General features: G+C 37.3%; 1 protein-coding gene across 1 annotated transcript in view; it reads right to left on the bottom strand.

Annotated features, from left to right (window-relative positions):
- Positions 1–5,965: 5,965 nt before the first annotated feature.
- Positions 5,966–24,695, bottom strand: part of avl9 (AVL9 homolog (S. cerevisiase)) — a 34,618-nt gene continuing 15,888 nt past the window's right edge. The window contains exons 8-16 of the mRNA XM_067429948.1: positions 24,579–24,617; positions 24,408–24,477; positions 21,515–21,981; positions 19,456–19,590; positions 16,831–17,050; positions 13,572–13,689; positions 12,533–12,586; positions 8,309–8,397; positions 5,966–6,629 (exon numbers count right to left, since the gene is read on the bottom strand). Coding sequence (XP_067286049.1) covers positions 6,517–6,629; positions 8,309–8,397; positions 12,533–12,586; positions 13,572–13,689; positions 16,831–17,050; positions 19,456–19,590; positions 21,515–21,981; positions 24,408–24,477; positions 24,579–24,617 — 1,305 coding nt within the window. The 3' untranslated portion in view covers positions 5,966–6,516. The remainder of the gene's footprint in view (positions 6,630–8,308; positions 8,398–12,532; positions 12,587–13,571; positions 13,690–16,830; positions 17,051–19,455; positions 19,591–21,514; positions 21,982–24,407; positions 24,478–24,578; positions 24,618–24,695) is intronic.

The raw sequence follows: 24,695 nt of genomic DNA on the forward strand, positions 1-24,695 counted from the left end.
CTTTTGTCTGGTTTATCTTCCAGAATTTTTTTTACCTAATAATGAATCCCCTTTCTCCTAAATGTCGGTAGGGTCAAGGGTTTGGTAAAATATTTTGTACCGAATGTTATTTGATGTTTTGGTTCGCCACTGGTTTGGTATCTTCCTTGATGATGGTGATGTTGTTGTCTGCATTGCTCTTCATCTGTATCATCATAGTACACATTCTGTGTTCTGTTTGCCGACCCTTCCTGGATATGGCATCTGTTGAACCCTTAGAAGGGTAAGTTTCACATTCACAACCACAAACACACTAGCAATACCTCAGGGCGCTTTTCCAGTCTCGTAATATATAGTAATGTTATTTTTATTAAAATCAAATGTAGTATATGTTAACATTAGTCAATGCACTGTGAACTAACGTGAACAATCAATGAACGTCTGAATTTATAGCTTATTGTATATGTTAGTCATAGTCCCCTATTATGCTGTTTTTAAAGGCTTCTGGTATTGTTTTGGAGGTCTCCTGCAACAGGTTTACATGCATCAAAGGTCAAAAAACACTTTAATTCTCTCATAATATACATTGCACATCACTACATTTTGATACTCAAACGACTCATCCGATGATTCAGTCTCTCTAAATCCCTCCTTTCCACAAGTCTGTTGCGATTTGTTCTTCTTCTGCTCAGTGCATGTCGAAAACTGAATTTCAGCTCTGGAGTCTTCCTGAAGCTCAGATTACGTACACTGTAAAGACAGTAACTATGGTATAATTTTTACCATATCAATTTGAGTCCAATGAAACATTGGAAGAACAACACAAACCTCCATCGCAAGGACGATTACTTAAACTAGTAAGAACAACACTAAATTTTTAGGTTAAAGTGTGTCCACAGCTGATTTGCAGAAGTATTTCAGTAAGACGACGGTAATAATGTGAGCTAGTTGGAGATTCACGTAATATAAAATACAAAACTGTTGAACACTTGGTAGAAAATATATACATCAATAATTAATCATACTTACAGGTTGTGATTCTGAGGAGCAAGTTGGTCCAAATAAAGTGGGTATTATCCCATCTTTAATGGATAAGCATGCTGTAAATCCCATTTAGACCTCACAGAGATTTAAGAAGCAATCGTCAGGTTATTCTCCTGTTGTATCTGGTCATTTGAACCACTGATTCTTAACATCCTCATCATTTGGAAGAGTTAACAAAGAGAATTTGCTGTTGCGGAGCAGAAAACGGCATCGTCTTGGCATGTACACAACAGGATAAAAGCAGCTAGCTACAGCGTTTGAGGGCTAGTCAAGTTGTTTGTTTTGCAGCCAAGATAGAACTTAGGCCAGCATTGGGCAAATGTGTCACCCAGTGACGCGTAGCCATAACGGAAGTGAGATTCGAATTCCTGACGGCTCGTTTAGGTGGTTCAGAGTCATTTCTTTCTTTTGAGAGGCATAACTTTATTTATTGAGCACTTTCGGCTTCACAACTTTGCAGATTGTTTACATTCACAGACAGCTACATTAGACTGCATGAAAGGCAATCGAAAAAGCATAATAGGGGCACTTTAAGTCTTTGTTAACAAGTTATGCTTGTTTAATGAACCATAAATGATTATGTGCACCTGTTGAACGGTCCTTAAGACACTAACAGTTTATGGTCACAGTTCCGATTACTAAGGGCACTAAAAAGTTTTCACTTTCACAGAAAGATACCCAGGGTTCTTGATCACCTGCGTTAACATGCTGTAGTCCTGCTGCAGATGTGGTCAGAGTAATAAACTGCAATGTATGTAATGTAAGACAACTAAGACAGTGCTACAGTGAGACAGGAAGGACAGCTGAATGTGCTTGCAATGGCAAACCATGTGCCCCCGCCCTCACCCCATATCATCCTGTGTTTATTTGCCCTGATTATAACGTTGTTCTAAAATTATGGTTATTACTTCTATTTTCTGCTGTTATTGTGTAAATGTGTGTATAAAGCTGTTCTTTCCTGCTAGGTTGAACCCTCTTTCCTGACAGCATTGTTTTCAATGAATAGTAATGTATTATTTTAAAAAGAAACCTCAAAATCAGTTGTAAGCATTTTACAATTTTGTAAGCTATAATCACTATGCTATAGTATTGAAGCAGCTGTAAATGTTCAGTTTTTTTCCATCTTGTTTTCTTTCATTACTGTGCCAGAAAAAAGTCCTCAAGGAGATGTTTATCCCCTCATCAGTGAAGAATGAAAGTTGTTTGTGCTTTGATGGATGTCATTTGCTCACCAAAACCTTACAGCACTTTTGCTTCATGAATTGAAATGAAAGAGAAAAACAAATGCAAATTTTACATTTTTTTTCAGAATGTGAACATTTTAATTCAAGGTTGTGTACTTTGAAGCATTTGTGTTCACTGGGTAGAGTATATTTCTTGCCAGACAGAAAGCAAAATAAGTTTGCATGAACCGATTTCTGCATAATTATACAATAATATTGAGCCCAGACTTTGAATGCTAAACTTTACATTTCCTCTTGGTGTGGCTGAGCTTTTGGGGTTTTTAACAAATCTGCAATATGTAAGTACCTATTTATTAGTGAAGTATTTATAAAGTGTCTTCTAAAGTTCTAAAACCTGTCTGCATTAAGAGCTTGTATACGCACAGTGGCTTGACATATAAATGCAAACCTCCTCACCTTCATAAAACAATTATAAAAAGTAAATTATATTTCAAACGAATATTTCCCAGCTGATTAATCAGATCACATGGATGGCAAATACATAACCTTACCTATTTGTATGATAAAATAATGTAGATAGATTTCATACAGCGCTGTGCCTCAATTCTTGCAGTTGGATCATATTTAACATGTTTTGCAAATGTTTTCAAAATAAACAACTCCCATCTTTTGTTTGCATATGTATCCTACTGTATTCAGATTTTCTGCACATCAAGGATGGTCAGGGAGTGGTTGTTTTCTCAAGATTATGTGGCAAGACCAACGAACAAATCTGTGACCAACAGCAGGAAAATAAAGGTTTTGACACTTTCTGAAAGCTTAAATTCAGGAAAAACTATGACGTTATCACTTCAAAGAAAAGAAAATCGCATCTATATACAATTATTGTATTACATATTTAGTAAACCTAAATGTAATAATGACTTTTAAATGGTCAAATGGAGAAAAAAAAAAAAGATTTTCAAACTTGCATGGCATGAGTGTACAGTGCCTTGCGAAAGTATTTGCCCCCTTTGAACTTTGCGAACTTTTGCCACATTTCAGGCTTCAAACATAGATATGAAACTGTATTTTTTTTTGTTGTGAAGAATCAACAACAAGTGGGACACAATCATGAAGTAGAACAAATGTCTCTATCAGTTTTGCACATCGAGAGACTGAAATGTTCGCCCATTACTCCTTGCAGAACAGCTCGAGCTCAGTGAAGTTGGATGGAGAGCGTTTGTGAACAGCACTTTTCAGATTTTGGTTTCATCTGACCAGAGCACCTTCTTCCACGTTTGGTGTGTCTCCCAGGTGGCTTGTGGCAAACTTTAAACAACACTTTTTATGGATATCTTTAAGAAATGGCTTTCTTCTTGCCACTCTTCCAGAAAGGCCAGATTTGTGCAGTATACGACTGATTGTTGTCCTATGGACAGAGTCTCCCACCTCAGCTGTAGATCTCTGCAGTTCATCTAGAGTCCAGAGTGATCATGGGCCTCTTGGCTGGATCTCTGATCAGTCTTCTCCTTGTATGAGCTGAAAGTTTAGAGGGACGGCCAGGTCTTGGTAGATTTGCAGTGGTCTGATACTCCTTCCATTTCATTATTATCGCTTGCACAGTGCTCCTTGGGATGTTTAAAGCTTGGGAAATCTTTTTGTATCCAAATCCGGCTTTAAACTTCTCCACAACAGTATCTCGGACCTGCCTGGTGTGTTCCTTGTTCTTCAAGTGGTGGTGGTTGAGGAGATTCCCCCCTTCAATGTAAAGCGCTTTGAGTGCCTTGAAAAGCGCTATATAAATCGAACACATTATTATTATTCATGATGCTCTCTGCGCTTTAAACGGACCTCTGAGATTATCACAGTGCAGGTGTATTTATACGGAGACTTGATTACACACAGGTGGATTCTATTCATCATCATTAGTCATTTAGTCACACTGAACTTCTGGAGAGTTTGCTGCACTGAAAGTAAAAGGGCCGAATAAATTTTGCACGCCCAACTTTTCAGTTTTTGATTTGTCAAAAAAGTTTGAAATATCCAATAAATTTCGTTCCACTTCATGATTGTGTCCCACTTATTGTTGATTCTTCACAAAAAATTACAGTTTCATTTCATTATGTTTGAAGCCTGAAATGTGGCAAAAGGCCGCAAAGTTCAAGGGGGCAGAATATTTTCGCAAGGCACTGTATGTCCTTGTTTGAAATCCTAAATCACTTTGCAGTATGTATCGTGCACAAAATGCAAAATTTCTTTGATTTTATTACGTGAAGGTTCTTGTACATTTGCTAAAGCAAAGAGATGAATGTTTTGATAGTTAGCATGTGATTATCATGTCATCCCATTAGACCCTGTTAATACAGGTGCTGGTCATATAATTAGAATATCAACAAAAAGTTGATATATTTCCATAGACTGTAAAAAAGAAAAATGGACGTAGTGTCTGTGATGTCACCCATAGGATTCCGATAAGCCGTTCTGAAGCTTAAAGTGCAAACTGGGCATTGCCATCTCAATTGCTAGCGTGTCATCGCTCCCGGATAACAGAACATGGGCAAAAAGGCGGGATGTGGGCCGAACTTAGGTGACTATAGACAGCGGATAAACCGAATCTAATTTTGCTAGTTTGAACGGTAGAAGAAATGGTTGACGTGCAGACAGGTGCATGGTCCAAAAGGACTATAGCCACTACAGCAATCTGTCATGACACATTAAAGAGCCACAAAACCACATTCATTTTTGAATTTTGCAGTAAAACTTAAACGCTGAAACTTGTTTAATGTCAAAAGTAACCTGCTTTTTTGTGTTCGGTTTCAGTGTCCTCTTTTCTCTGCGATGTATATTGCACTGTTTGAGAAAATGGACGTGTGTCATGACTCGTGCATGGGAACCACATAAATCAGAATTCCATTGCATCTGGGAATTCTGCATTACAATTGCGATACAGTACCCCACAGGTCAAAGCGTGTCATTGCAGACCCTTAAAATTGTTCAGATTAAACGATTATTTGACAAAAATATGTATCAACAAATTTTTGTTGTCTACATTGTTGATAAGGTTGACTAATAGTTTCAGTCCTAATTTGGATATACAGCGAGGAAAATAAGTATTTGAACACCCTGCTATTTTGCAAGTTCTCCCACTTAGAAATCATGGAGGGGTCTGAAATTGTCATCATAAGTGCATGCCACTGTGAGAGACATAATCTAAACAAAATAATCCAGAAATCACAATGTATGATTTTTTTTTTTTTTTTTTACTATTTACAGCATTTGTATGATACAGCTGCAAATAAGTATTTGAACACCTGAGAAAATCAATGCTAATATTTGGTACAGTAGCCTTTGTTTGCAATTACAGAGGTCAAACGTTTCCTGTAGTTTTTCACCAGGTTTGCACACACTGCAGGAGGGATTTTGGCGCACTCCTCTACACAGATCAGATCAGTCAGGTTTCAGGCCTGTCGCTGAGAAACAAGGAGTTTGAGCTCCCTCCAAAGATTCTCTATTGGGTTTAGGTCTGGAGTCTGACTAGGCCACGCGATAACCTTGATATTCTTCTTACAGAGCCACTCCTTGGCAATCCTGGCTGTGTGCTTCGGGTCATGTTGGAAGACCCAGCCTCGACCCATCTTCAATTCTCCCCATGTGCAGAAAAACACCCCCAAGGCAGACAAATTGCTTGTCGTGGGAATCTTACAGCATTGTGTCTGGTTAGGGCACTTTTGGATAATTTTTATCAATAAATGTAAAATACAAAAATGTGTGTAATATTTGTTAAATTGCATTATCTTTATTAAGTTACAGGACTGATCTGAACAAGATGTAGGTCAAATTTATACACAGACTCTATAGTGCCACTATTTTTTATTTGTGAGAAAAGTGGACAGCAACATCTTTAAGTAATATAGGCCGATTGTGACCACAATGTTTATTTTTCATATGCCATTAGAGAAGATCAGTGTGCCATTTTTAGGAAAAATACCTATAAAAACATTTGGTAACCTGATCTCAGAATAGAGAGGTTTCATGACTTACAAAGGTGAGTCCCAAAACCATTAACAATCCCAAATGGAACACCTGAATATAGGGAATTGTGTCAGAGGTACGGTAAATGATTTCACTACAGTATTTATTACAATAAAACTACTCGAATGAGTACTAAATCTAAAACCAAGACTAGACTAGAATCAAGCTGCACTAATCCTCTCTTTATTTACAATTTCTCTTTCTGTATAAAAATCTTCATTGTCATATAGCCTAACAACAAAGATGTGTGCAATGTCTGCAGTATTGTCTTCTCTTTAGTATTTAGTAGTAGACATCAGTCCGTAGACTGTGGAGATGCACTGACTGCTGCGGTCGGCTGAGCCAGCATGGAGAACCAGGACGACATGGCTGATTTAGCGACGGTCAAAGCTCCACCTACTGACTGACCTAAAAAATAATAATTATAAATTAAAGCCAAGCAAGAAATAGCTGCAGGAGCTATAAAACATGGTGCACATTAAAAATAAATAAATAAAACAATTACAGCAATAATAATAGTACAATAAAATAAGTATGAGCCAAGGTTTTTTTTTATATAGTGCATCTGGAAAGCATCACATTCTAATATATTCTTATACATTCAAAATCAAACAATTACATTTTGCTTGTTTCAGCAACTTATTTTAGTGCACACAGAAAGCACATTGTACAGCACCTTGCGGAAGTATTTATTTATTTTTCTTCTTTTTTTGTGATGTTGCAACTTTATGTTAAAATGCTTTAAATCATAATTTTGTTTTTCATGTAACCTGTAATGGCAAAACAAATGCCAGATTTGTGATAGCTTAGCAAAATGTATGAAAAAAACCCTAAAATAATTACATTGCAAACTTTGATTGGAATTAACCTGCGACAAATTCAATTAATTGGACATGATTTAAAAAAAGGCACACATCTTTTAATTTGACTTTTTTCTGTTTCTCCACTCTGTTTAGTTATTATTATTAGTTTCTGTTTTTCAATACTCATTACTTTCTTGTTATGCAATGTTTCCGGCAATTAGTAACCCGCTTTCTTCCAACCTTCTACCGGTGAAAGTGCACTGGAACGGCCGTTAAACTCGTGACTTCCCACCCGTGACCTTGTACCTCATCGAGTTCTGATGTCACATAGCGCAGAAAACAACAATAGCAGCCCCTACAAAATACGGTGTTTATGGAAGTCATACATTAAAAACCAAATTGTTTATTAATATAATGTATTGCTCTAAAGTTATTTATCAGCAAATGTTATGCATTATCAGCAGCTATTCTATCATTAGTTATCAGTCCATTGAGTGCAAGAATAAATTAATACCAAATACATTTCCAACTATACAAATTATGTAAAATATAAGGTATAACAGTTTCTTTTGCCTTATGCACCGTTTTTTTTCTCCACTGTTTCCCTTCAAATTAGCAAGGAGTAAGCACCTTTGCCGATAGTAATTGTTGTAAATGAGCATAAACCCCATAAGGTCTGGCATGCTTTGTTTACATCTAGCTACCGCATTCCGCGATTCCTTGCGCTCAGGCAGTTTGGCGTTTGCCTGGAACGTTACAAAGCAAGTCATGGTTTGAAATCGTAACTTACAGGCTCAAAAAGTTTCCTGTTTTATTAATTACTTTCACCTGTATTTCCTTTAGATTCTTTGTTTGCCCTGTGTTTATATAGCCCTGTTATATTTGCAGTCATACTTCATCTTTTTTGTGAGAGTTTGCAGTCTATGCTGATTTACAGGTCTAACAGTTGAACACACATACAGTATATCAGAGCAAAAACTACAAGGTCAAAAGAACTGTGTCTAGAGCTCATAGACAGGAATGTGTTGAGGCACTGATCTGAGGACGGCTACAAAAAAAACATATGCTGCATTAAAGAGAGCACAGTGGCCTCCATAATTCTTAATGGAAGAAGTCTGGAACACAATGCAAGGTATGAATACTTTCGCAAGACACTGTACATGGCATGTACTACATGCTCCATAAAGTGTGTCGCTGTTTTGTACTGCTGCAACAGATTGTATGCAAAATAAGTTTCATGTGAAATAAGAAAGATTTAACAATTGAATCTATTGTTAATCTTACCGACAGCCTTTCCTGTTTGCACGACACTTCTGCTCGTTGACATCACAGCATTCCCGATCTTCTTCCCACGCTCGCTGTTCTGCATTGAACTGAAATAACAGGCGTGAGCCATCACAAAAACTACCAATTTTACAATTTCTTGCACAATTCCATTATTATCCCCTTCTGAGATCAAACTGTAATACATGGGGATGCACTCCATTTATGATTTAGGTGTCTTATATTTAGGCAGTCAATGCTAATTAAATCTAGCCTGGATGTCAGCTGAACTCAGCCCCGCCCACAACATTTTTAGGTCGGGCAGTTCGGTCTGGCCTCGCTCCATAGAGGAGTAATTATCCAGGAACAGAAACTGTTCGGACCAATGAAATCATCAGGGCGGGCTTAAGACGATGACGGACAGAGGATCAACAGTAACGTAATCATGCACGTCATCAAAGGGGCTTGGATTATATTTGTTCAAATCCTAAACGGAGAGCTTGTTTGTATATGCAATCACCTTCACAATTTCTCTCAAAAATGATGATCATGTTGGGTAAGTACTCTGTGTATCATTAAAATCTTTTTTTTTTTTTTACAAAACTAGCAAAGATCGTTTATTTCAGCGTGCGTGCAGAGCAAGTTTTTACAACAAAACCCGCCAACTACTAGCCCTAAACAATAGCTTGGGTGGTTCTCCGGAAAAAAAGGCATTTGGGGGGTAAAATAAGTGTTATGTTGGCACGGTTGCCTGCTAAAATTCACACTCATGGGTCTATATATCACATAATAGTCGCTTCAACACACGGACAAAGAAAAAAAATGTGGACTTGGCTACACAGTGCAGTTGAGCTCTGTTGACGTCACTTCGTTGCTCTGATTGGTTGTAGGTCTATCCAATTGAGGTCTTTCCTGGTTCGGCTGAAACACGCCCCATAATCACAGCCCAATGGAGCAGTTTCAGACTCGTATTCTGACTAGAATCGAGTATGACCATGTCAGGCTAAATTAAATCTATTATATTGAATTTATTTGTAATTATTTTAGATGACTTTGTAGAGATAATTACCTAAAGTAGTCTTTGTCTGCTGATCAGTGGCAATAAAACTACAATAGTGGCCAAAAGTGATGTCTGGCCAAGGAAAATGCACATCTTTACAAAATTGTTAAAGATTTTGTAAGCATATTGCATAGTTGTGTTTGGAATCAGTTGTTTTATTTGTGATTGCAATGAAATGTGCAGAAATTGCAAATATCATTTTTGACCAGGCTGTCATACAGAGAAATTATGAACGCATGCAAAAACAAGAGATCTGATGAAGTATTAATAACTGCTTATGTTGAGGTCAACATGTTTTTTTCTAGTGAGCTTTTTTTCTTCTTCTAAGTAAATTAAATCTGCACACTGCTGTTGCTGCTCCCAAAGATTTATTAAAAAAGACCATAGCTGTGTCTCATTTCAGAAGGCTGCGTCCTCCGGAGGTCGCATTTGAAGGGTGCATACGTCATAAGGCCGTCTTATTTCAAAAAAGTGAGTAGGAATCTCCAAATGCGGCCTTCGAATGCGTCCTTCTTTCACAGGATTTCGGAGTGTGCATGAGGTGTAGCCTTCGCGGCTGGAGATAACCCATAATTCTTTGCGTCGCCGTTAACAACCGTCATAAATATTTTTTTTTATATTATATGAAAAAACGGCACCACTGCCAGATATGCATGCGAGCGTAGGTGTGGTGTTTAAAATGTAAGTTCAAGCTTGTTTTTATTTTAAGCTCTATTACCTCAAACAGATAGTTGTGGTTAACAGGATTACAACGCTTTAGTGCTTTTTAAACGTTTAGAACAGTACATTGCTGTCAAGATAAGAAACATTTCAAAGTAATTTTCAAGTTATAAATAATTTTCATTCATATAAACTGGCGTGAGAGCGCAACGAGGCTGAACTTGTTGGCATAGTGACGTGATACTTCCTGCCTGTGTGTCCTACGAAGGACGTCTCGTTTAATTCAGATTGAGGACACTCTGTATACTGCATCCTACACAGGACGTGTCCTCCGGAGGACGCAGCCTTCGAAATTTAACGAAATGAGACACAGCTTATGTTCCGACCCAGAGGGTCTTCGTCAGGAAAACAAGCACAAACAGCTATAATTTGTATCGGTGTGAACCATCACACCTGACCTCATTAGTGAGCTAATCACCCAACCATCCAATATAGTGTTAAAGAGAATTTAACTATTTAAAAAAAAGTATATTTTTCATACTGACAAATTATTAAATCGACATAAATCTTCATGCTTTATGAACTTATCAGTATGTATTTTCATATATCTCTTTCATATTTTCTAAGATGTCATTTTGTATTACATTTGGGTTTGTAATTTATGTTTATGTCAATTTATGCTTTAATAATTTGTCAGTATGAAAAATATATACTTTTTTTATTTTTTACAATTTACTTCTTTTTTTATTTTTTTTATTTTTACAACGGATACAAATTATGCCTGTCTGTGCTTGTTTGCCTGACAAAGACCCTTTGGGTTTTGTTTACTTTGATTTATGTTTCATCTAATCTAGCACCTGTAAAAGTTTTATTGTACGTGTGGACAAATCTTCCTTCTTACAGAGCTTTTTTTTTGCGTTTTCAGCATTTTTCCAGGACATTTTCAATTTTACTACGGTGGGAATAAAAGACAAGGATCATGCCAAATATTGCTCTATAACTCTTTAAAATGCATACAGTTTTTGGCCATGAGTTAATTATAAGACATGATATGAGCTCTTAATCATACATTATGACTATGGAAGCTTGTTTCCGCCACAAAATCAAAAATGAAAAAGGTAATTGTGACTTTTTATCTTGCTATTCTGACTTTTTGTAACAATTGCGAGTTTACAGAATTGATATAAACTCGCAGTTGCCATTTATAAAGTAAGAATTGTGAGATAAACTACCATTAGTGCGATAAACTCACAATTCTGAAAAAAGTCAGTCTTTTTTTCCTCCGAATTGGACTTTAGAACTTTCAATTGCCAGTTTATATCTCGTAAAAAAAGAAACTTGCAATTGCGAGAAAAAGTCAGAATTGCGAGTTTATCACGCAATTCTGAATTTATAACGCAATTGTGAGTTTATATCATGCAATTCTGATTTTATATCTCACAATTCTGACAATAACACACACTTGTGAGTTTATATTTTTGTGTAGATGTACAGCACTTTGGCATACACTTGGCATTTTTAAATGTGCTCTATAAATAATTTGGCCCTCTGACTTTATATCTCACAATTCTGACTTTATAATGCAATTCTGAAATTCTAACACATTATATCACTATGCATATCACTTTTATATCACTGTTGTATATCACTTTTATAACACTTTATACTCACTGTAGCTGTCAATAACTTTAGAGCAAGCTCACAGTTATGTTGTGAAAACTACTGGTATAATCAATGAAGCTGACTACACTGCACATATCGCAGTGTATAATCCCTTATTGACCTTAAATGGAATTGAAATTATTAGTTAGTAAATTTCTGAATTAGGTAACTGCTTACCAGTTGTCATCCCCTACATACATCTGAGCAGTTAATAACATTAGCTTACTGCTGCAAGTAGCAACACAAGACTAAACATCATCATTCAAAATACTACTCTCACATGTCAAAACTCAGCAATCCTGAACATAGCACTTTTTGCAACTAACTGTATTTTTTGGGCCAGTGATGAACTCTGTTCTTGGCTAAAGAAAACAGAAGAACTTTATAAAAACTATTTTCCTGGACATTTTACTTTTTCTTCAATTTCCATGTGTTTTCCAGGACTGGACAATGTGTCTTACATTTTCCAGGTTTTCCAGGATGAGTGGAAACCCTTATTTTCTTTTTTTCATAGTAAAATAAAATCTGTAGCTGTAGTTTTTTTTTATACCATAACCAATTTAAGTGTTTTTTCTTCCTATAATATATATTATAACTATATATATTATTTTCCCCATATTTTGATGGTTTAATTGAACTTGTAGGGTAATTAAAAACAAATATCCCCTTTGGCCCACTTTTGGCTACTACTGTAAGCTCCCTTGTGGGAAAAAAGTGGGGAGAATACCTTGCACTGCACATTTACTAGTGAGGCATTTTAGATGTCTCTCTTATTATATTTAACATAAATTATACATAGTATATGGATATTAAAACTACCTTATGAAGGAGTATGTAAACAAGAGAATAAGTGTAACACTTACTGTGACAAGCGGATCTTTACATCGGCCACACTGTACTGACCCTGGAATGGATGTCTAAAAATACAGAGTCAGTGATCTGAGGTCAAAATTCAAGTTTTCTGTGTTATTGTAAAACATTTGTTGAAAATGACTTTTTTAAGAGAAACATGCTTGGCCAGTTAAAAAAAAAAAAAAAACGGTATTCAGCACAGCTAAAAACGTCAAATTTATTTTCAAATCATTGAGCAACTGAGCAACACCTGCTAATGTTGCATAAAAAAAGGGTGGTGTAGGAAGGTGCATGTAAAATGTTTTGCAAATTAACATGAACTGAACACATTTTTATTTATAAATTATTAAGTCTATAACTATGTTTCTAGTGTGTTCCTTTCCACACAGTCTACTGAAGGTAATTCACATCACAGTTTTTTAAATATTTTTAACAATTTGTGACCTAATATTCTGAGTTTCTTATGTAATAATGCACATCTTCCATGTTTGAATAGTGGAGACCAGGGATTGTTGTAATACAATCTAAATACTCAAAATTATAAAGTAACTACAGGGATGACATCGCTATCAAACATGGCCATCATTCTTTTAAGGTTACAGTAAAAGTTTAAAACCTGTGTGTAAACATATGAAGGATTTACAGGATAAAAAATAATTGTTGGGAAAAAAATATCTGGTTAGGTAATTATAAAAATAAAAAGTTAAAGCATTTGTTGTTTAATTTTACAACCCTCCCAGACTTCTTTTATAACTCCCAGTAGTGGATTAGCTTGTAAAAACAACTTTTCGCATTTAACCTCCAGTTAGGAATAACAGTTTAGAAAAAGTTGAATAAGACAAATATGGGATTATTAATGTCAAAGTTTGAGATAAAATAACATCACAGATGTTAAAGAGAAACGTGTTATCACCATCCCTGGTCTCACATATTTTTCTGAATGAGCCAGTTCCTTTTTAAAATATGGTTGACATTGTTTTGGCAAACTATGAAAAAATAGTAAGCAGGAGCAGACTTAATGCTAGTATTATATTCTGATTTGTCTCATACCCTGGAGTTATATTGGCCATCGCTGGATGCTTGTTGCTGATCCACAGTCTGTAGTTGTTTGTGATTTTCCAGGCAGATGTGAATGCAGGTCCATAATCCGCCAACAGCCGCTCATGATCTGAAAACATACAATATTTAAAAAAAATACAATATAAAACTTCACGGTCACAACGACACAACATTACACATGCATGAACCAAGAGTGATAGGTGTTCAGTAAGTAACTTGACCTTGTTGACGAAAAACATTTTTTTGCACTGATTTCCTGGATGTGGTAAAATAGTGAAAAGGCACCTGTAGCAAACTCCAGCCCCAGAGAGCCTCAGTCCTGCAAAATTCAGCTCAAACCCTGATAAAACTCACCTCTCTTTAGCTTCCTAGTAACCCTTGAGACCTTAATTAACTTGTTTAGGTATGTTTGATTAAGGTTAAAGCAAAACTGTGGCTCTCCAGGACATAGATATCCATAATAAGGGCTAGCTATCTTACGGCAGAGTCACCATCGTCATCACCGGCGGCCATCTTGTCACAGGCAAGCTTTCTGTTGGGCTCTATGGAACATCTGACATTTATAACAAACGAAACAGTTTGAAAATCGGTTGAAAATTGAGCAAGTTATGGTTATTTAACAGTACCACCATTAAAACACACTGTTACGAGTCAGCGAGCTGCCTGTGACAAGATGGCTGCCAGTTGCGGACGACGACCTCCATTGGCCAACTGCGCACACGAGACATCTAGCCTTTATTATGGATATCTATGCTCCAGGACCTGAGTTCGCCACCCCTGCTCTAAGCAAAGATAACAGATTATTTAAAGAGACCTAGTTCACCCTAAATTGAAAATCATCATTTACTCACCCTGCTGTTGCTCTAGTGCCATATGCCCTTCTTTTTCAGACCACAACAACAGTTAAATAAAATAAAAAAATTACCACTTGCACTCATGCTTGTAATGGCAGTGAACAGCAACCAGCATCAAACTTAAAAAAATAAAATATAATAAAAAAAACATGCTAAAGTATCATTGATTGGTACACATGTAATGTATTCTGGGGGTGTACAATAGGGTTTAGTGAAAACCATCTCAGTTCTTATCTGAGAACTGGACTTCCGGTTCAGATATGTTTAACTCAGTGAGAAAAGTATTTAGATACTTTTTTGGGGGATTTCTAGGAGTGTTGCATTTTTATCAATCTTGATTTTTCCTGTCATTTCATGTCGGCGAATGTCATAAACATGTGCTGTGCACAGAAGACCGACTGCCAAGGTCAGGAGGATTTTTGATATACAACACATTACATTCCGGTTTGTTTTTCCACCAAACCCTATCATACACCGCCAGAACATATGCAACATAAAATATATGCTACTTGTTGCATGGAATCATTGTGATACTTTCGCATCTTTTTTGAAAGCTTGGCGTTGGTCGCTATTCTCTGCCATTATATGGACTAGCGCGAGCGGGACATTTAAAAAAAAAAAAAAAATCTTCTTAAAAAGAAAGAAGGGCATATGGCATTAGAACAACATCAGTAAATTATGACTTAATTTTCATTTTAGGGTGAACTATCCCTTCAAATAAATAGATGGCTCAATGGGTAACATTCTTGCCTCAAAGCAAGAATGGCAATGGCTTGAGTCCTGGCTGAGCCAAGAGGCCATGTCTGTGTGTAGTTTGCATCTCCCCGTGTTGGTGTTGGTTTCCTCTGGGTACTACAGTTACCCCACAATCCAAAGAACCTAAATATCAGTGTCATTGTGTATGTGTGTACATAGGTAGCAGTGATGCGCGGGTTGATCCAAAATGAGCGGGTGCCTGCGGTCACCTACAGTTACGAGTCATTGAAAAATATTTTGAATGATATTCGGGTTGCGGTCGGTCGGGTCGTTTGAAATAAAGATGATGCAGGACAAAATACCCAATTTCCCAACACGTTGAACTGAGCAATGCAATTGTACCATTTTAGGCTATCCTTTTTAAAAACGCAAATAGCTCAGTAATGTCCAACACGATCACATGGTAATGCGTATCAATAGTACGAGTGTGCAATCTCATGGAATGTAAATGCCAAAATGAGTTTTGCCGTGCATATGATAAACACTTTATGGTGCGTAAATGACATGCTCTTGGGTAGGATCATGGGGGTGACGGGGTGGGTGGTTTGTGCGTATAATACGCCATAAAGTGCATATAATTTGCACGCGAAAAACCGTGCATAAAACTCATTTTGGCGAATACATTCCAGGGGGGATTTTTGTTGGGAAAGTATGGGGAGAGACACACACTTCGATTAGACTGGATAAACACATGCAGTGCATTTCTTAATTGTTAAGAAAACTAAATGAAATGAATGAATAAATCAAGCCTTATTATACAACACTAGGCTATATCATACAGCATTCAGAGAATGAACAGTTAGCGACTTTGCGCTCCTAAGGGCTTTCACAGTTTTCCAAAAGTGGGCTTTCTCTCAGTTGACCTCCTGATGAATTCTCCAAGCAGGGTCAAAACATAAACATCGCATTCATCAATAAAATGCATCTAGAGCTGAAATGGACAATGATAGTCCACCTCAAGAACTGCCTTCTCTCGCACTCTAAGCGCACCACGTCAGTGCCTGAAACATTTCTCTCATTAACATTTCGGATTAATGGATTATAATGCCAGGGAACATTTACTACTTTTAAAATATGCGGATCAGATAGCGGGTCAGGTTACGTTACAATATTTTCTTTTTTGCGGTCCAAGTTGCGGGCAGGTTAGCTGAAAACGTCGGCCGGGTGCAGGTTGTTTATACACTGAACCGTGCTTCACTGATAGGTAGGTACATATAATGTTAGCCCTGTGATGGACTGGCCATCCATCTCTGGTATGTTCCAGCATCCCAATGACCCTACATACTGTTTTATCAGGGTTGGCACTAAACTCTACAGGGCAGTTGGTGGCCCACCAAGACTGGAAGTGCCCACCCTTGCAGTAGGATAAGTGGTTTGGATATTAGATGCGTGGGTGTTTTGCATATCACATCACAAGTTGGAGATAACAGATTATCTCGATTTCAATATTTTAAAAATAAATGTTTGTATTGCAATATATTATGACTCAATATATTGTTACACCTCTTACTATTGTTATACTATTGTTTGTTAATAATTAATGTTAATTCATAACGCAAACAGGTATTCTAAAACATTTCGGACAAATTAATATAAGTGTGTGTGTGTGTGTGTGTGTGTGTGTGTGTGTGGTAATGCACCTTGTTGTATAGCAGAAGATAACAGCGAGTGTACATATAGGCCAAACTGCGCCCTTATCCACTCGTCTCCACCCTCCCAGCCTGTCCCGTCTAGAAACACATCCTCTTTGTTTTCAGTGACATGTTTTACCAGATAATCAGCAAATCGCAGATCAGCTGTACTCAAATACAACATTTTGCGCAGCTCTGGGTCATGGATCTGAATACGTGCTTCATCCACCTGCACACAGGCAAATTTAAAACAATTAAATCTCAACAGCTGTACAACATCTGAGAAGACATTAACAGCCTAAACTTTACATCTCTCTTACAAAACAGACCAATTTCATATTTCACTTCAAAACCATAAAGAAATAAAACTCTAAAAGCGATTCAGCGACATCAAGGTTATAAAGTGATTATACAACATGTTTTGAAGTTGACCGTTATGCTTTCTGTAATGGTAGAGCCATGTGGGTTATTATTTCTCCATAATAAGCACATTTCTGGTAATGTTGTAGTCGTGGATGCTCTGGCTGGATGCTCTGGACATTCACGGAGTTTTCCCGTAGCCACTCTTTTGTCATCTTGGCTGTGTACTTAGGGTCGTTGTCCTGTTGAAAGATGATCCTTTGCCTCAGTCTGAGGTTCAGAGCGCTCTGGAGCAGGTTTTCATCAAGGATGTCTCTGTACATTGCTGCATTCATCTTTCCCTCAATCCTGACTATTCTCCCAGGTCCTGCCGCTAAAAAACTTCCCCACAGCATGATGCTGCCACCACCATGCTTCACTGTAGGGATGGTATTGACCAGCTGATGAGCAGTGCCTGGTTTCTTCCAGACATGACACTTGCCATTCAGGCCAAAGAGTTCAATCTTTGATTCATCAGACCAGAGAATTTCGTTTCTTATGGTCTGAGAGTCCTTCAGGTGCCTTTTGGCAAACTCCAGGTGGGCTGTCATGTGCCTTTTGGCCACTCTACCATGCAGGCCTGATTAGTGGAGTGCTGCAGAGATGGTTGTTCTTCTGGAAGGTTCTCCTCTCTCCACAGAGAAACATTGGAGCTCTGTCAGTGTGACCATTGTGTTCTCGGCCCCTGACTAAAGCCCTTCTCCCCCGATCGCCTAGTTTGGCCGGGCGACCTGCTCTAGGAAGAGTCCTGGTGGTTCCAAACGTCTTACATTTACAAATGATGGACAGTGCTCAGTGGGACCTTCAATGCTGCAGACATTTTTCTGTACCCTTCCCCAGATCTGTGCCTTGATTCAATCCTGTCTCGGACACTGTCTACAGACATTTCCTTGGACTTCATGGCTTGGTTTGTGCTCTGGCATGCACTGTTAACTTATATAGACAGGTATGTGCCTTTCCAAATAATGTCCAATCAACTAAATTTACCACAGGTGGACTCCTTTCAAGTTGTAGATACATCTTAAAGATGGTCGGTGGAAACAGGATGCACCTGAGCTCAAATTTGAGTGACATGGCAAAGGCTGTGAATACTTATGTACATGTGATTTCTTTGCTTTTTATTTTTAATAAAACTTCTTTCATATTGTCATTATGGGGTATTGTTTGTTGAATGTTGAGAAAAATAATAATCAATTTTAGAGTAAGGCTGTAACATAACAAAATGTGGAAAAAGTGAAGCGCTGTGAATACTTTCCGGATGTACTGTATGTCGTCTAATGTCATACGCTTCATTCTACTGAAAATATATGTCTGATGAGTTATGATTTTATACATCTGCTGCTATATTGGCTGTAGCTAACATAGCCAAACCCATCAATTAGAAAAAGCAATTTATACCTTTATAAAACACTTTCAACTTGTATCTGCTTTATACAACAACATAAATCATTCCAGGCTATAGAACTAGCATATAAAAAATTAAATTTAAATATAGGCTATCCTTTTATTTATAATATCATTGCTACTCCCCCTTGTGGAATGACTATGGACACCTCTCACAAGTACATAATACTCTGTCAGGTAACTAGGAGCCCTTTTCTTTATTATTTTAAACACCAACATCAATTTAAGAAAAGTTTTCAATATTTAAAATAATAATATTTAAAGTCCCCTAAAATGTTCATCATTCAGATTCAACTGTGGATTTACTTTCAATATAATCCTGCACAACTTATTTTGAGCTATCGCCAATTTCCTTTTGGTTCAGCTTTTACTACCACTAAACCAAAAGGTTGCAGTAAAATCATAGTGTGACTGCACTATTGCTAAACTAATACAGTTAAACTAGGCCATAGTTTGTCCTGTCAATTTATTATCTAAAACACATCAGTGTAATGATCATATCTCAAACCTTTACCTTTAATCAAGAGCTTTTTTCAATTTACCAGCTGAACCATTTTCATGACTATATTACATTAACCTTGAGAATCATAATCGAGAATAAAGAGAATTACAATCAAAAGTAAACAACCCAGACGCATTACAGTAATGAGAATTTAGAGGACAAATTTTCATAATAATCACTTAACTGTCATTAATAATGCCAAAAAATACACTGAATACATGAAATATAAGCTGCACACATTCTTGAGAGGCTTGTGAGATTTACCAAAATATTTATCACATATGTCGGCCTCCATTACAGAAAAAAGACAAAATAATGGATGGACTCACGTCTACAACGGCATCACTTAGGTGGCGCTGCTGACGGAAGAGGATGTTGGTTGCTCCTGCAACAAAACCTCGAACACTTATGTCTGATAGCAGGTGGTGCTGTTGGAGTGCCATGTATGGCATGCACAGGTATCCCTGGAAATGGGGCAAAGAAGTCAAAAGGTCATGCAAATCAAACATGCATATTTAATCCAGTGGTCAGGGTTCGGCTAGTTAGCAGTTAGTCCCTATTGGTAGAAGTTCTATTTTCCGCACTAAAATGAATGTTTCTGCATTGTCATTCTTGTTGGAATTTTGTCATTTACTACATTGCTACTTAATGTGCAAGTCTGCTTACATTTTGACTTCATACGTTTTTTTTTCTTTATTAAATATTAAATAAATTAAACTAATTTTATTGGGGTGGTACAATAATAAATTAGTGATTCTTGTTCTCATGACATTACATCAGTATTTTAAATCAATATTTTTATTTATGAGTACGATCACATAATTTCTGAAGAAACAGGCTGAATAAACGCAAACTTTGACACAGCAAATTCTCAGTTCCATCTTAACCTTTGTGCTGTTGAAATTCTTGCAAGAGTGCATTTTCTGCTACCAAAGATAGGATTAGGGTGAATATTGTGAGAGTTTTACAGCATATTAACAAGTATTACACAAAACTAAAGAACTGCTGACATATTGGGCTCTCTCACATCTGGCTGTTTCAATCACAATCCAATTACGATATTGTGATGACTTTCAGGTGTGCTCACCAACTTTCAGATAAAGAGATAATTTGCTTGTTCTTCACATTACACAACGCAATGTTTTGTAAAAGATTCTCAACATGCTGTTGATTTTTAAAATATCTTTTTTAGTGATGTTTTATTAACACATTTCAGGAGGAGCACGTTCAGATAATTAAACCTAATTATGTGGTGGTGGGGGTGGGGGGTTAAGTTAATTATTTTAGTATATAAACTTTTAAATATGGATTTTTTTCTTACGCAAACGCAATGCTTCTCTTCAAATGGCTTTATTAACCCTCCGGATCTGTGTGGAGCGGTTATATGATGGATAGATGCACTTTATGGACTTCATAAATGAAAAAACAATTCACTGCCATTATAATGCTTGGATTAGACAGGACTTTTTTACTATAACTCCAATTTTATTTGTCTGAAAGAAGAATGTCATATATACCTATGATGACTTGAGGGTGAATAAATCATGGGATAATTTCCATTTTTGGTTGAACTAAATAAGAGCTCAATGAGATTCTTCTCCCTTTTGGATCCTGTCTCTAGCGGCCAGTCGATGAATTGCAGTTTAAGTCCCTTCCGTATTGGCTTTAAGAGAAACTGGCAGAGGCTGCCACTTGGCACAGATAAATGATTTATAATAAATACTGTAATATTCCATAAAAACATAAGAATTGTCTATTTTGATTTTATTATGACCTGTGATGACATTCCACATTAAGATTTTTCAAATATCTCTTTACATGCAAAGTGTAATAATTGTTTGTGTATTAAAGATCCAAGTGCATGCTAAATAAAGTAATCTTTCTCCTAAAAAAAATATTGATTCAGAACTGCTAAAATAAGTCATCAGACATTTAAGTTTCTCTTTCTATTACAAACCTACTTAACAATCTAACACATTTGCATATTGCCAGCCTATGGTCTTCATTAGCTGCCCATGAACAATGTCTAGTTTGACTGCCCTCAAATGCTGTAGTTGTAGCTGAGACTGGAAGGTTTGTGTTGTTGAAAAACGAACTCAATAAATGACTCTATAATTGTTTTAAAATGTACAGAGCATGATCTATTTCTCAGACAGACTGTTAATATATTTTTTGTAAAACCTTATAGGCTACAATTCAAATTCTGAATCCTTTGAATAATAAAAAAACTAAGACTTTGAGGAGATATGCTAAATGTAATTAAATATAGTATAAACTAACTTTATAAATAGTTATGATTAATATATTCAAGCATTTTAAAATTACTGAACGTTTTACTCATATTATGGTGAATGTAGCTTGTGTCTTTGTGTGGCTGTGTGTGCAAACCTTTGTAAATATAGCGAGTGGTAGTCCATACTGGTCTTCTTGCAGTCCAGATACAAGGCCTGAGGTCAACGTTCCCTGTCCTGTGGCTGACTGTGGCTGTACTGTTATCGGCAGCCCTGAGTCTGTGTCAAACATCTCTGAATGAGCTATGTCTACTTTCTCTTCAATATCGTCCATCACATGAGGCTCTAGCGTCTCCCATTCACACTCTGAGGAGTCCAGCAAGTTTCCTGTGTGAGGCTGACTGTAGTGTGTGTCCAGAGCAGTGTTACAAGGCTTTGACTGATCTGGCTGGTCATCGACATCATACCCGCAATCAAACTCTTTTGGTATGTCAGTAATATCTGTAGCAGACATGGAGAATGATTCTTCATCTGCAGATATGATTTCTGGTGAACTGAAGTCATCTGAGATGCTCCTACGGGGCTGATAGTGAGAGGAATCTGCCAACCCATGCTCTATTATACCTGGGGGAAATAATTAATAAGTCACTTTATCAAGCTTAAGAATAATATTCATAAAGTAATTCTGTTTACTCTTTAAAAGAATTCCACGGCCCAGGCCCACCATCCCAATTCTACCATGTCACATGTGCTCTGTGACCTTGGACTTTTACGTTGAAGTGTTTCATGTGCTTTATTTTGTAGTTCTTTGTAGTTTTTCAAGTTAGTCTTGAAATTAGTCTCCCCAGGTGTTTCCCATTAACAACACCCCCTTTTTATCTTAAGCTTGTCTGCCTGTGTGTGTGTGTGTGTGTGTGTGTGTGTGTGTGTGTGTGTGTGTGTGTGTGTGTGTGTGTGTGTGTGTGTGTGTGTGTGTGTGTGTGTGTGTGTCTGTGTGTCTGTGTGTGTGTGTCTGTGTGTGTGTCTCTGTCTGTGTGTCTCTGTCTGTGTGTCTCTGTCTGTGTGTCCCTGTCTGTGTGTCTCTGTCTGTGTGTCTCTGTCTGTGTGTCTCTGTCTGTGTCTCTGTCTGTGTCTCTGTCTGTGTCTCTGTCTGTGTCTCTGTCTGTGTCTCTGTCTCTGTCTGTGTCTCTGTCTGTGTCTGTATTATTCAGTAGTCTTTTGTTGGTCATTGTTTGCTGTTAACCTGTCCATGTCTTGGGTCTTGAATTCCTGGATGTTCCTGTTTCATTTAGGGAATAGAGGGAATGCACATGATGTCACCATCAGGTGGAGCGACTGCGCCCGTGAAAAAGACTGAGAGGCAGCACTGGTTTACAGTGTGAATGCAGCGAAAACACACAAAACCAGGCCCGGTGGGGTGGGGTGGGGTGTTGGGTATGGGGTGGGAGGGTTGGGTGGGGTTAGGGGGAGGCTTGAAACGAAACGAAACTTTGTGAGATTGTGTTTATTGAATGAGTGACAGCTTTTAGTGATTATAAAGGTAGCGTTCTTTGCGCACTTTCTAGGCAATATCATTTTTATTAAGAGCTCTATAATATTCAGAATTTGAATTAAAACTTTTTTTTTCCATTCGTGAAAAGCTGCCACATACACGCTTCAATACACTGACCCATCCGCATACATGCGGGATTCACTCAAAAAATTTAATGACTGACAGTTATAAATAATCATTTCAAAATCAGGCTCATAAACTCAGGAAAACATGATTCCTGGCTGCATGTCATTATCCATGGATCACTGAATCTTTGGTAAGTTGTAAGGAACACTATATCGAGCCCAACCTTTAGTTAAACTTAGAATAGTTTTCTCTACTCACGTTTTCCACTATTAACTGCAGTCACGCAGCAGCTCTTCTGACACCCAGCCCCTGCTGAGGGGGCGTGTTTTGGCAGGAAAGTGTCGTCGATGCATACCCTCCCTGCGTCCCAATTCGCATACTATCCATACTAAATAGTATTCGATAATAGAATTAGTATGTTCCAAATCGTAGTATGTTGAAAAGAGTATTCCAAAGATACACGGATGGTTTACTATTTCCAGTCCGAATTCGAAGTATGAATCGATGGGCACTCTAACGGCTGATATTGCCCACAACCCATTGTGAGTTGGACGAGGATTCGATTAGAACTACAAACGCGGATAAAAAGCGATAAAAAACTACAAACATGACGGATGTGCGAGTCCGGTTAAGTAGAGAAGTTTAGATAAAGGGGTTTGAGTGACCAACTATCAATATTTAACCTGACAAAAATATATTTATTCAGTGTTGTCCACATTATACTATTTCACCTGCAGCAGCATTGAGAACTTTTATAAGGACATGTTTGTCCATTAACTTTTAAATGCATCATTATATTTAAACTGCAAACACATGAGGAGAGTCTCTGCATTAAAGACCTACAAATGGCAGATCAACGAGCGGCTACATTTCTCTCCGATAAGGTAGGAGATTAAACTGAATGTGGAGGATTTGAACTGTGACGAATCTGACGATGCCTTATAGGGCATTTAAACAGTGACGGGATGCACGTAACTAAGCGACAGAGTCCGTTAAAGATGGCGAAGTAGTATGTCCCGAAGCTTGCATACTTTTCTGCTACACACTCAAAAGTATATACTTTTTCTTCACAAAAAGAGTACATACTTTTAGGACGTAGTATAAGTAGGCGATTTGGGATGCAGCACCTCGATAGTTTCATTAAAGGAGGCGTGGCAGATTGAAAACACCTGGAGAACTAAATCAGCATGAAAAACTACAAAGAACTACAAAGCAAAACACACAACGGGAAATAACATAAAAGTCCACAAACAGACAGGGAATATGTGACTGACAATCTAATAACATTTACAGTATCTTCTTGTACAGTATCTTCCCCTAGTTGCTCTGCAGTGATACTATTTTTCTATTAACTTTTAAGTCAGTTAGAATAACACACCCACCAATACAAATCTGACAGCATATCGCATTACCTGTTTTACAGCATTTTTACCTGGAAATAATGACAGGACAGTCATCAAAGTTTCTACTAATCTCTTCACCGGAGTCACATAAAACAGGATCTATAGGGAGATAGTAAATACAGTATGTGTGTATTTAAGACTAGACTCATCCTTGAGAACCCACTTTACTACAAAGTGTGTATTGAGATGTTAATAATTACCTTCTTTTCTAGCAGAATCAGTTTAAAAATAATTAGAATCTACAGCAAATAAGAAGAAACAATACAAACATTTACTCCAAAATCAAACAAAATTAATATGTATTATCCAAAAGGAAA

This window comes from Pseudorasbora parva, chromosome 21 (genome assembly GCF_024679245.1).
Source record: "Pseudorasbora parva isolate DD20220531a chromosome 21, ASM2467924v1, whole genome shotgun sequence".
NCBI classification, from domain to species: domain Eukaryota; kingdom Metazoa; phylum Chordata; class Actinopteri; order Cypriniformes; family Gobionidae; genus Pseudorasbora; species Pseudorasbora parva.